We start from the raw sequence: 12,291 nt of genomic DNA on the forward strand, positions 1-12,291 counted from the left end.
CATTATACATTAAATCCTTGAACTCTATTATATATTACTAGTAATGCTATATTATATTAGTTAACTACTGATGTCTCTTTCTCTAGGTAAATTATCACAACAACTGGCAAGAAAGAGAGGCTGAGATCCTAGTCATATAATCCATTCTTAAGTCCCTTCTCAAGACTACTCTCAAGTCTATTCTCAAGTCTACTCTCAAGTCTATTCTCAAGTCTATTCTCAAGTCTATTCTCAAGTCTATTCTCAAGTCTATTCTCAAGTCTATTCTACAAGTGACCCGTATAATGTATTTAGATCAAATCCCTTAAGATATTCCTATATATGATAAATACAATACAGGCGGGAAACAGGGCGGTGAAGTTAGAAACTGAAATTGGGATATGACCTAGGGGTGGCCTCTATCGGCCGCCATAAATAGTGCTACTTTGTTATGTATTAATGTTCTCATTAGCGCCCGTTGGGCGTGAATAATTCAATGGCTGACAATCCCCCTTTTATGGGTCCCAGACATACTTGATATGGGGCCATTGCCATGATCTGGACAGAATAGTAGGTACGGATTATCGATATACCATCTGCCAAGGATAGGAAGCTGCGCCTCAAAGTAGTGAGGCACTGGGCATCGCTCCAGGGCGGCTTCCAGTTTTCAATAGCTCAATGAAAACGTATGATAATTTCTTTCCATTCTAATGTTTCTTTTCTCACTCCTTTATATACCACCGATTTGATATTCAACGAGTTAAAGCTATCGCTGTATTATTTATGTGAGCCTATATTTGAGATCGTCGGCTACCCCATCACTCCGGGGTGTTTTTGTTGTCGTCTCGTTGCTGATAAACATGCATGTCAAGATTTGCGGAGTGCATGCTCGTCATAAGGTAGACGATCGCTCCACATTCCATTCAGTGGTTCGACATTTTCGTTGGTCGAACCGCAAACCGAGTTCCCCACAACAGGAATCATCTCCGCCGCAGGCGGACTCACACGAGATGTCGTACCACCCTGGACGTGCCTCCCCCTTACCACCAGAGAATGCCTCAGGGGAACAACAACTCCCTCCAAACCAACGATCACCTTCTTCCAAGCCAAAACCTTCACGCAAGGAACAGAAAAGGCTTAGTCGCGCCGTCCAGCTCTTGCTTAGCACCCCGCAGTCTGCAAGGGGTGCGGGCACCACCGTCAGCGGGGCAGTCCAACCTTCACGAGATCGTGGGAGTCGCAGCCCAGTCGAACCTCTCGTTTCATCTCCACTTCGCATCAGTTCTATCGTGATGGCATCCGCTCCAAGCTCCCCCGAGAGGCACAGGGCCGACCCTGACGATCTGCCGCGCAGATTATCCGACCAATTTACCAGAGATATAGACCAGCCCCCGAGAGTTGATGCAGGACAAATTGAGGACTCGAGACCGGCGACTGCACCAACGACCCCAGAGCACGGGGTGTCCAAGAAACATAAATTACAAGGACGGAGTGCGATGGCCGCAATGATGTCGGGCTTGGAGTCACGGTTGTTCCCCAAGAGTTTCACTCGTGGAAGAGATTCAAGCCGGGGATCAAGTCGACGTGGCTCTTCTGTGGACTCTCCCTCCCCCTCGGCGGGCTCGAGATTTAGTAGATCTCTTTCCCCAGGTACCCGAGTCTCACAGCTTGGGCAGCCCGAGGTGCCCGCTGAGCGAAAGCCGACGGAGGCCAATTACGATTCAGGGCACAGCAAATCAGAGGAGGTTTTATCTAAACTATCCGGCAGTCCTAGTCTTCCCGACTACGTCAAGCCGACAGATGAAGAGCCAGGCGAGCGACTTGCAAAGGATGTGTTTGACAGTGACAAAAATCTCATTGAAAGCAGTGATGATGACGATGATGCCTCGAGTGATGATGAGGATATTGATATTCCCGGGGCCCAGGTCGTTCACTCGCGGGGTCGTAAGAAAAGACCTGCAGGTATCAGCTCCATCAGTCCAAGCGACTTCAAACCCAAAGAGGACAAGCCCCAAGACAAAGAAGAACGTATGTCATTAAGCTCTCTGTGTCGTTTAGACATCGAATGGTATATACTAATCCGCTGTATTAGAAAACTACACTTCCAAACCCGGCGATACCAGGGAAAAGAAGCCAAGGAAGTCGGCATTGAAGGCCGTGATTCATCCGCAAACAAGCTTCGACATCCCGACTCCGGCTACTCAATCAGTGGCTGGTACACCCTATGGATCGGAGGATGAGGCAGAGCGACATGATATTCACCGTGCCCAGCAACTCGGTATTTCGATGTCCGCCATTGACAATCGTGTCCCCAATCGATCCATTCGCACGATAATCCGAGGTGACTTTGCGAGTCTTCAAGAAGAGGCCGATGGCGGACGCCGTCGCCAACGCAAGTATCTAATTGCTACGGACTTGAGTGAAGAATCGGTCTACGCTCTGGAGTGGACTATCGGAGCCGTGTTGAGAGACGGGGATACCGTGTATGCATTATACGCGGTACATGAAGACGCCAATCTCTCCTCTGTGCAGGTTGGTGAGGGGGCCAAGGCCATGCAAGATGCTGCTGCCGTCGTGGGTAGTCAGACGAAGGAAGCTACTCTAAACTCTGGCCGCTATATTCTGGGACGGCTAGGTCCAGGGGGCACTAGCAAATCGAGCTCTGTGGATGCTCGTGCTTCATCCCTCGCAGAAGCAGAGCGAGTCAAAGCGGTCGAAATAGTGTCTAATACTTGTGTCAAGTTTCTGCGGAAGACGCTTTTGCAAGTTCGCATCGCAGTGGAGGTTATTCACTGCAAGAGCCCAAAGCTTATGATTACCGAGGCTGTAGGTCTTCCTGAAAAGTTTTAGGATTACGATCAAGTCACTGACATTTCTCTAGATTGACGAGCTTGAGCCCACTCTTGTAATTGTCGGCGCCCGCGGCCAGAGCGCCCTGAAGGGGTCAGTTAACCCCTTGTATCAAGTCATTTCAACGCAAAACTAACAATCCAACCAAACAGTGTACTCCTCGGTTCATTCTCCAACTATTTACTGTCTAACTCATCGTCTCCTGTGATGGTTGCCCGTCGCAAGCTCAAAAGGCATCCTTCAAAAGGCAGGCTTAGCAAAGACCTGCGCCTGACCAATAATCTCAAACCTCCAAAGAGCCTCACGCAAGCGACGGTGGATTGAGCATATCCTTTGCATTTATTTTTACCCATTCTTCCGAGTCCTCTTTGTTATTTGTTCTTCTTCACTCTTGCATTTCCATGGGGCACGCATAATGGGCATTGTTGGATCTTGATATCCTTAAACCACTCTTCCGGGTCTCCTCTTATCCCCTATTGATACCCTTTGCTTTATCTTCACGACCTGATGACACTGGCTTGCTTTGCCAAATCTACCGCTCATGAATTATCTAGAACAAAATTCAAATTGTTCAAGAATCAATTACTACTCCATACGGTTGATCAATGATCATCTTCTGTTTCTTGTAGATCTGGGCTTGTGGATAAAAACTGCCCTAATTGTTTTTTTACACCAGCTCAACTAAATGATTCCTTAGAAGCAACTTGAAGGATCGATCATAAACAGAAAAAAAAGTGAGATTGATTTATCGCTAAACTCCTCAGCTAGTCCGAATACTGTCCGATCCACTGTCGTCAGCCATCACGTGACACGTCACCGCCCGAGCTGTCGACAGCTTGGCCAACCTTCGAATCGAGGCCCTCCACCTATCCCCGGAAAGCTACACCCCACCTGCTTTCGCACCCATTCTCCTTCTTGTGTTTGTTGCTGTGTCTGTGGAGGATCCGATTCGCCCACCATGGCCGATTTTGTTGACCCCCGGATGTCCTCCATCAAGCCCCGCATCCGCTACAACACCATTGGAGGTATTAATGGACCGCTGGTCGTCCTTGATAACGTGAGTCGGCATATCCGAACCTGGCGATTGGATATTGTAAGAGACATATATACTAACCAATGCTGGTCTGCAAAATAGGTCAAGTTCCCTCGTTACAATGAAATTGTGTCCCTCACTCTTCCCGATGGCACAGAGCGTTCCGGTCAGGTGCTGGAGGCCAGAGGTAAGCTCGTTTCCACTCCCTCATTCGCGGAGACACCCAGGATAGTCATACGGAACATGTGCTGATTTTTCGCCCTACTTGCTACAGGATCCCGAGCCGTTGTGCAGGTGCGCGCCAATATCCAACTCCCCCCGAGCCCCCTAACGAGCTAGTATTAACGGGTTGATTCGCCAGGTGTTCGAAGGTACTTCCGGTGTCGATGTGAAGAAGGTACAGCTTTATGAAAACTACCACCAGGGAATATTATTGGCTAACCTATCCTAAGACTAAAGTCGAATTCACTGGCCACAGCTTGAAGCTGGGTGTGTCCGAGGACATGCTGGGTCGAGTGTTTGATGGTTCCGGACGTGCTATTGATAAGGGACCTAAGGTGTTGGCCGAGGACTACCTTGATATTAACGGCCAGCCTATTAATCCCTACTCTCGAGTATGTACCGCCGAACCCATTATCAGAAATGTCCCAGAAGCTGATACAATCGCCATAGGTGTACCCCGAGGAGATGATCTCCACCGGTATCTCCGCCATTGATACCATGAACTCCATCGCCCGTGGACAGAAGATCCCCATTTTCTCCGCCGCCGGTCTCCCCCACAACGAAATCGCTGCTCAGATTTGTCGTCAAGCCAGTCTGGTCAACCGGCCAACCAAGGGCGTCCACGATGGACACGACGACAACTTCTCGATCGTTTTCGCTGCTATGGGTGTTAACATGGAGACTGCTCGTTTCTTCACTCGCGATTTCGAGGAGAACGGCTCTATGGAGCGTGTCACTCTGTTCCTTAACTTGGCCAACGATCCCACCATTGAGCGTATTATTACTCCTCGTCTGGCCCTGACCACTGCCGAATACTACGCCTACCAGCTCGAGAAGCACGTCCTTGTCATCATGACTGATCTTTCCGCATACTGTGATGCCCTGCGTGAGGTTTCCGCTGCCCGAGAAGAAGTGCCCGGTCGTCGTGGTTACCCCGGTTACATGTACACTGATTTGTCGACCATCTACGAGCGTGCTGGACGTGTTGAGGGTCGTAATGGATCTATTACTCAGATCCCCATTCTGACCATGCCTAACGATGGTAGGAGACTCTTCTCTTCGCTTTTGCTGATACGAAAATACTAATTTGCTCTTCCCAGATATCACTCACCCCATTCCCGATTTGACTGGTTACATTACCGAGGGTCAGATCTTCATTGATCGTCAACTTTACAACAAGGGTGTTTGGCCACCCATTAACGTGCTCCCCTCTCTATCTCGTCTGATGAAGTCCGCTATCGGTGAGGGCCGTACCCGCAAGGATCACGGTGATGTTTCCAACCAGCTTTACGCCAAGTACGCCATTGGTCGTGACGCCGGTAAGTTTTCCCCCGCTGTTTGCAAGGAAATTCCATACCAATTTCAGTACTAACAAACCGAAAACAGCCGCCATGAAGGCCGTCGTCGGTGAGGAGGCCCTTTCCCCCGAAGATAAGCTCTCCCTTGAGTTCCTCGAGAAGTTCGAGCGCACCTTCATCAGCCAGTCCCCATACGAGTCTCGCACCATCTACGAGTCTCTCGACATCGCCTGGAACCTGCTCCGCATTTACCCCAAGGAGCTGCTTAACCGTGTCCCCAAGCGTGTCCTGGACGAGTTCTACGCCCGCTCGGCCCGCAAGCTCGCGGCTAAGGATACCCGTGACAACTCTACCGAGAACCAGCTCGTCGACGATGCTTGATTGTACAGCAGAAAGCGTGCGTTCTGAATTCTCGGCTTTTGTTTCTTGTTTCGCGCTGAGGGTGAATGAAAGAAGCGCGTGGGTTGGTTTGCTGGCTAGACTCGCTATTTTGGGTCTGGGCTAGCCCCGACCCTGCATGATCTCTGACCTTTGTCCTATTGCATATACTCTTCTGTGCGGCTGTATCTGATGTTATATCTTTTTTTCCCTTTTTTGATCCTGATCCCGATCCTGTGGTTTCGCGTCTTCTGGTCATCCCTCAAATCTACCTCCTTTTGGTATCTACTAGAGTATAAAATGTTTCTCAAGTACTAAGTTTGTGTTATCATTAATTACTGGGGTTGTACATAATCTCCCTGAGTACCAGGTACATACCCATCTCAAGTGCTGTGTATGTACCCTTCTCAAGTAGTCACTAGATACCACGGGTAGGTACTGCTTATAGTACTACTACCTATGAACGCGCTGTCGCTACGAATCAGTTCAAACCTTGTTCAGATGACCTACTACCTACTACTAGTAGTAAGTGCTTGTTGTCTCCTAAGAACTTCACTTCAGCTCACTCTCTCCAACACCTTTCCTCTTTATATGCCAGACAAATGGAGCCCACACAAGTGCCCATCTGATAAGATTTCAAATGCATGTTTTTAAATCCACCATAGTTAAGCCAAACGCTTTTTATATACTTTTTTAATAAAAACGCATCTCGAAAGCATCCCATATATTATTTTAATATGAAGATCTGAATTTATATGTTTTTTATTGCAACGTCATTTTTATATACATTCGGTCATGAAGATGAGGCTGCAGCCTGAGGCCTGGGGATGGATCACATGCCTAGTACACACTTACGTTCTCTCTTGCTGTTCTCCTCTCTTACTCCTCTCGTCTCTTCTCAAGCTTCTCTTGATTGCGATATAGGACGCTACATTATATAAAAGTTTGTCCTTATCCACGGATTTTGCCCCGATGGTCAGTCCAGATGTCCATGGTCTATTGATGGAAGGATGTCTCGAGTGTCAAGTCTAGGCGGATGTCAACATTTGAATGAAATGCTACTGTGTTTGTTTAATCAAGGACAGGTTCAAGGCAGCACAGATAGGAAACGAAAATTCACAATGAAGAAATTATTGATGGAGTGGAGTTGAACATTGTTGTAGACATGGATAATATAGTAATACAAACAGATCAGCGTCGCAAAAGAACCGAGTCAAGTGGACGTAAATTGAGATGAAAATGCACACCATTAGCGCTTGGCCTTCTTACGGGGAGCGACAACCTTGAACGCAGCGCTGCTAGCTTCCTCCTCGCGCTGAGTAACAGCGGCGGCAGCAATGCTAGCAGTGGAACCCTTCTTGGCGACCTCGCTCCAACCACCAGAGCCACTCTGCTCGGTGGCATATGCGCTGGGAGAGATGGGGTCAATGACACCCTTGTCAGCAAGCTTGCGGCGGCGGATGAACTCGTCAGCAAAGCGACGACCGTCCAGAGTCTGGGAGTTGGCGTAGACGGAGTCGGAGATGATCTCGGCCTCGGCAGGCAGGAACAGAAGCTGCTGAACGAAGTCGTCAACGTTGATGTTGATGTTCAAGCCCTTGCCCAGAGCTAGCTTAGCCCACTTGGTGAACTCCTCAACGGCCCGGTTGGAGTTGGAGGATTGCGGAACACTGCCCAAAGTCACGGTACGGGTAGTGGTGACGGGGCGAGGCTTGGCAACAGCAACAGGGGTAAGAGGGCTGGTGGCGCTGGTCGAGCGAGGACCGAGAGGAGCGGAAAGAGGGGCCTTGGCCTTGCCGCTAGCGCCAACGGTGGTCCAGGCACTGGAGCCAACGGGAGCAGTAGCGGAAGCAGCAACGGAAGGAGCAGGGGCCTTGCTGGCAAGATCGGCATAGCGCTTGCTGGCGGAGGCAGGGGGGCTGGGAGTCGCTGTCAGGGCAGCAGCGGCCGCGGCAACAGCCAGACGCTGCTTGCGAGCCTCCTCTTCCTTCTGAATCTGGGCGAGAGTCTTCTTGGCGGCAGGGTTGGTAGGAGCAGGTTGAGTCTTTGTGTTCCAGGCGGAACCAGCGGAGGTAGGAGTGGCGGGGGATCCGCTGCTGGCCCAGTTAGCCGAAGAGGGAAGACCAGGAACAATCTGAGCCTGAGCTTGGCTGAGACGTTCTTGTTCCGCCATGAGCTGAGCGCGGCGAGTGGCCGCGGCAACTTCCTCACGCTGCGCAGCATTGCGAGCTTCCGCTTCTTGGATTTCTCTCAGGGAGGGTCCCTTAGGCAATTCATTGGCATCCTTAGCCCAGGGAGCAACAGAGGTGGGTGCAGCATCAATTGGGGTTTGAGTCTGGGAACGGGACCCGGCAGCGAGGGCATCGGCAACGTTCTGGCGGCGCTGAGCAGCCGGGGCAGGCAAAGGCGATGCGGATGGTGGTGGCGGGAAAGGCTGGGGCATAGCACTATCCAACTTCCACACAGATTCCGGCTGCTCTTGCTCTTCTTGCTGCTGACGCTGGGCAGAAGCAGCCTTATGGACTTGCTGAGACAAGGTCAGAGCAGGCTCCTCAACTGTCATCTCAGGCTCCGATGCGCTTTCCAAGGCGGCGGCAACAGCAGCGGCCTCGGCTTCAAGCTGCTGAGAGACGGCAGCAGGGTGAGTGGGAAGACCTTCAGCGGTACGCATGCCCAATTCGCCCTCCTGGGCCCGCAGAGCGTGGAATTGACGCAGTCGCTCTTCACGCGCCTCCTGGTCGAACGGATCGTTGGCATTGGCCTTATCGAACTGCTCCTGCTCATGTTGAAGCTGGGCACGATCCTGAAGCATCGATGCTACCTGTTGGGAGTGCAAAAGGCTGTCAGGTTGGCGACCACCGAATGCAAATGGATCTTGACGGATGTTCAACCGATCAAGAAGGGCAGGAAGGTGATCCTGACCGCTACCACCGAGATCAGTGCCGAGCATACCGGGTCCAATGTTGGGCAAGCCACCCTGTCTCAGTTGAGCCGCACTGTCAAAGAAGCCAGGGACTCCCTGAGACGGTTGCTGCAATGGGGCTTGGATGGGAGAAGGCTGGTAGGCTCCAGGGGATGCAATGCTGCCAAAGCTAGGCTGGCTATGAAGGCTGTGGGCACTAGACTGATGCTGAAGCTGGGGCTGCATGGATGAACTGGCTGATCCTCCCATCTGCTTCATGATAGCTTGTTGCTGAGCGAGGTGTTCCTTCTGGCGGGCCATCAGGTATTGCTCCTCTTGCTTTCGTCGCTCAAGAGCATTCTGCTGTTCGGCGGTCAAAGTAGTACCAAAGCTGGGGAAGCTGCCAGGGAACGGAGGCTGAGCGGAGCCCTGAGTGGTAGTGCCAGTGCCAGCGCCAGTCCATGGAGTGGCATTGGGTTCAGGGCCATGAGGGATGCCAATTTGAGGGACAAGGAACGGCTCTCGTGAGTTCCCAATCCGGCGCACCAACTGTGCCAGGGGCTCAAATTCGACATCTTCAAGCTTCTTGATTTGCAGGTCGGGGCTGAAGAACCCAGCCTTGAACCAATCGTGCATTTCAAGTCCAGTCCATGGGCCCTGGATATTGCCTTGCGGGTCGCGGTAGATCCAGCGCATCCGGTCTGGCATGACCATGGTTCGCTGCTGGGATGCAGGTACACTTCCTCCGGGAGTCTGTCCCAAGGTAGAGTCTTGGCCAAAGTTGACTGGAAGAGAACCAACAGCCGACACGGGTGTCTGAGATGCAGAATTCGATCCAGGCTTGCTTACAAGGGCAGGATCAATCTGACCAGAACCGTCACCTAGACCAACAGATTCCGGGCGTCCTTGGTCATCCTGCATGGTTGACGAGAAGAGAGCACCCAGCTTGCTCCCCCGGCCGATGCTTGCAGTTCCTGCAATTCCTGCATGTGGGCTAAAGAGGCCACCACCTCCCAGGGTGGACAAGCTTGGAGACTGTAGGTCTCCCATGTTCCCAAAGATAGGATCACCAAATCCACCACCAAATGCAGAACGTTCACGGGTCGGGGTACCGATGGCGCCGCCGGAGGGCCAGGCGGACGCTCCACCGAGAGATGGAAGGCCACCTAAGCTACCCAGACCAGAGAAAGGGCGATTGGCATTGACACTCGAGTTCTGACTGCGATCAACACTGGGAAGATCCATGCCTGAACCAACGCGTCTCATCGAGCCAAAGGGGTTGGAAGGGTCACGGAGTCCACTGAGTCCAGGGTGCTGGGCATGCTGAATGTCCGATCCATCAGTATCCACATCCTCTCCTTCAATTCCGCGCTCGCCATGGGGGCTTTGGTAAGGGTTTGTATTAGTCGGGCTGGTCGGTTCGTGTCCCTGGAGCAGACTTGGGGTAGGGTTCCTCGAATTCTCCTGACTCTGCATCAACTCCCGGAAACCGGGGATGCTCGAGGTCATGCCGAATGCGCCGAATCCAGTATCCTGGCCGGGCGCCTCAACATCCTGGGAACCACCGAGGGCGGCACTGCCACTGCGAGGTTCATCAAATGGATTAGTTTCGCTCCGACCAACTCGGTTCCTCACCGCATCTCCCCATGGCGACTGCGCACGCTTGCCGCCATCATCTTCCATGAGTCGTTCAAGACCACTAATGTTTTTCTCTTTGACAGAGCCCCCGATATCCTCCGAGCTATCCTTTGAAAGCAGGCCCTTGAACCTGCTCTCACCCCGAAGACTTCCATATCCGGGCTTTTTCTCTGCCGTAGGGGTTGTGGCAGAAACTGAGCCTGAACCCAAGGAGAAAGCTCCGAAAGCCCCCATCGGCGAGAAATTAGCATTTGCCGAAGCCGATGCCGGGCCCCATGGCGAGCTCGGGCCGACCGCAGTATTCAACGGGTTGGGATTCATCGGGTTGGTCGTGCTCCGCTTCAAAGAACCGAAAGGAGAGGCAGCATCCGAACCATCCTTCGATTTTTCGTCCGCTTTCGCGCCCGGCTCTCGGAAATCGGTCTTACGACGCAGAAGTGCGGGAGGAGGGGTAGAGGTGTTCGCTTCATCGCGGAAAAAGCGAGAGTTGGAGGTGGTAGGAGACATAGGGTTACCCACAGAATCACCCGTCTCTCGGCGTCTCACACCTGGGCGGTTGGTAGTGGGGGAAGAGGTATTGTAGTTATTAATGTGGCCCTGGGTGTATGAAATTGACCCTTTGCGGCCTCCAGTCGCCGGCCCAACGTTTTCCTTCTGGGCGTTGGTTGGCGGGGGTTTGAGAGGGGAATTGACGGACGCGGTAAAGAACTAGAAAAGTTTTTTTTTGTTAGTTTGAAGTTCTCCCACAACACCCCCCAAACAAATAAAACCGTGGAGAGGACCCACATCTTTCTCGCTCTCCGTCATATCATTCAGGCCTAGAGGTTCAGCTTGACCACCGTGGTCCCAGCACACCTCGGGCCCCGCAGAGGTCTTGTGGTCATCCCGCTTCCCCCACGCCCCGTTCACGGGGGTCGGCACCATGTGAGGGTCCCAGTCGGCCACAAAGTAGTCCTCCACATTTTTGCCCAAGGATCCCGAGTCCCGCTGTGCCTTATACAAGTCAATCAGTTGGTCCTTGGAGTATCGAGCGTCACCGTTGCGCAGAGGATTTGAGCTCATGTGGGGAGGGATGTAAGCTCCAGAGGTAGGGGTCGAAACGGATGCTGCGTGGCTGCTCTCCCGAGTGTGCGAAGGGTTGGTAGCAACAGAAGGGCGACGGAAGGTCTGAGTGGCTCCGTTGATGCGGGACCGAGACCTAAAGCCAAAGTTAGCATCGGATATCTCGCTTGTGGCGAATTGAGGTTCCGCCAGATGACCGGTGTATTGAGAGACGGGATTTCTCATTCCATAGTGACGCTGGGGGGTATGGGGATGGGGGTGTGGGAGGAAACCGCCTGGGGCATGAAAAGGGCAAGACTGCATACCATTCTCCACCAGCATTTCCATCCCCTCTCCGACTAGGGTCCTGGGTGTTGCCGGCGGCGGCGGAAGCGAAACTCGATGGAAGTGGTGTAGGCATTATGGAAAGGTTGTTTTGGTTGGATAGATGATCCCCCACAAAACGGCCGGTTCTAGAAAAAGTTCGTCGCGAGACTTGCTGTGGCGGATGGTGCGAAGAGTAGTGATGCGAACGGGAATAGGACGCAAAACACGAGTGGATTATCGAAAAGTTGGGGTTGAGATAACTTCGAGAAGCTAGTCAATCGACGGAACTGAAGGGTTGCGAGGGAGGGAATGCAGTATGCGAGCGCCTGTAACGAGGTTGAAGGTCAAGATCAAGAAACAGAGATCGAGTTTCGACTTCGCTTGCTAGAACAAAAATGATTTTAGCGGGAGCGCGTGGCACTAAGTTACGCCCACTAAACAGTAAATACACGGTAATGAACAACGTGGAGTCGCGTGCTTATGGCCCATTTCAGTGCCTGAAACTTGGTATTATCTGTTACCTAAAATTACCACTTTGGCTGCAGCCAGCCACTTGTCTGCAGGTATTCAATACACACACCACACACACCACTTTACTCCCCACAATTGACGTACGCTGTACT

The 12,291-nt window shown here is 52.0% G+C and overlaps 3 protein-coding genes across 3 annotated transcripts; 2 read left to right on the forward strand and 1 right to left on the reverse strand.

The window, feature by feature from the left end:
* Positions 1-989: 989 nt before the first annotated feature.
* Positions 990-3,153, forward strand: N7466_007399 (universal stress protein family domain protein; the record flags this gene model as incomplete). The annotated part of the gene is made up of 4 exons (XM_057166788.1): positions 990-2,007; positions 2,072-2,805; positions 2,861-2,922; positions 2,982-3,153. The coding sequence occupies 4 exons, from the start codon at positions 990-992 to the stop codon at positions 3,151-3,153; spliced, it is 1,986 nt and encodes a 661-aa protein (XP_057019829.1).
* Positions 3,154-3,787: 634 nt separating this feature from the next.
* N7466_007400 (H(+)-transporting V1 sector ATPase subunit B) lies at positions 3,788-5,763 on the forward strand (the record flags this gene model as incomplete). The annotated part of the gene is made up of 8 exons (XM_057166789.1): positions 3,788-3,886; positions 3,965-4,049; positions 4,137-4,156; positions 4,224-4,259; positions 4,315-4,476; positions 4,535-5,126; positions 5,185-5,403; positions 5,471-5,763. The coding sequence occupies 8 exons, from the start codon at positions 3,788-3,790 to the stop codon at positions 5,761-5,763; spliced, it is 1,506 nt and encodes a 501-aa protein (XP_057019830.1).
* A 1,246-nt stretch (positions 5,764-7,009) lies between these two features.
* On the reverse strand, positions 7,010-11,762 carry N7466_007401 (GYF domain-containing protein; the record flags this gene model as incomplete). The annotated part of the gene is made up of 3 exons (XM_057166790.1): positions 7,010-11,008; positions 11,087-11,498; positions 11,668-11,762. The coding sequence occupies 3 exons, from the start codon at positions 11,760-11,762 to the stop codon at positions 7,010-7,012; spliced, it is 4,506 nt and encodes a 1,501-aa protein (XP_057019831.1).
* Positions 11,763-12,291: the final 529 nt, after the last annotated feature.

Source organism: Penicillium verhagenii (assembly GCF_028828195.1).
Source record: "Penicillium verhagenii strain IBT 33310 chromosome Unknown utg000007l_segment0_segment0, whole genome shotgun sequence".
NCBI lineage: Eukaryota > Fungi > Ascomycota > Eurotiomycetes > Eurotiales > Aspergillaceae > Penicillium > Penicillium verhagenii.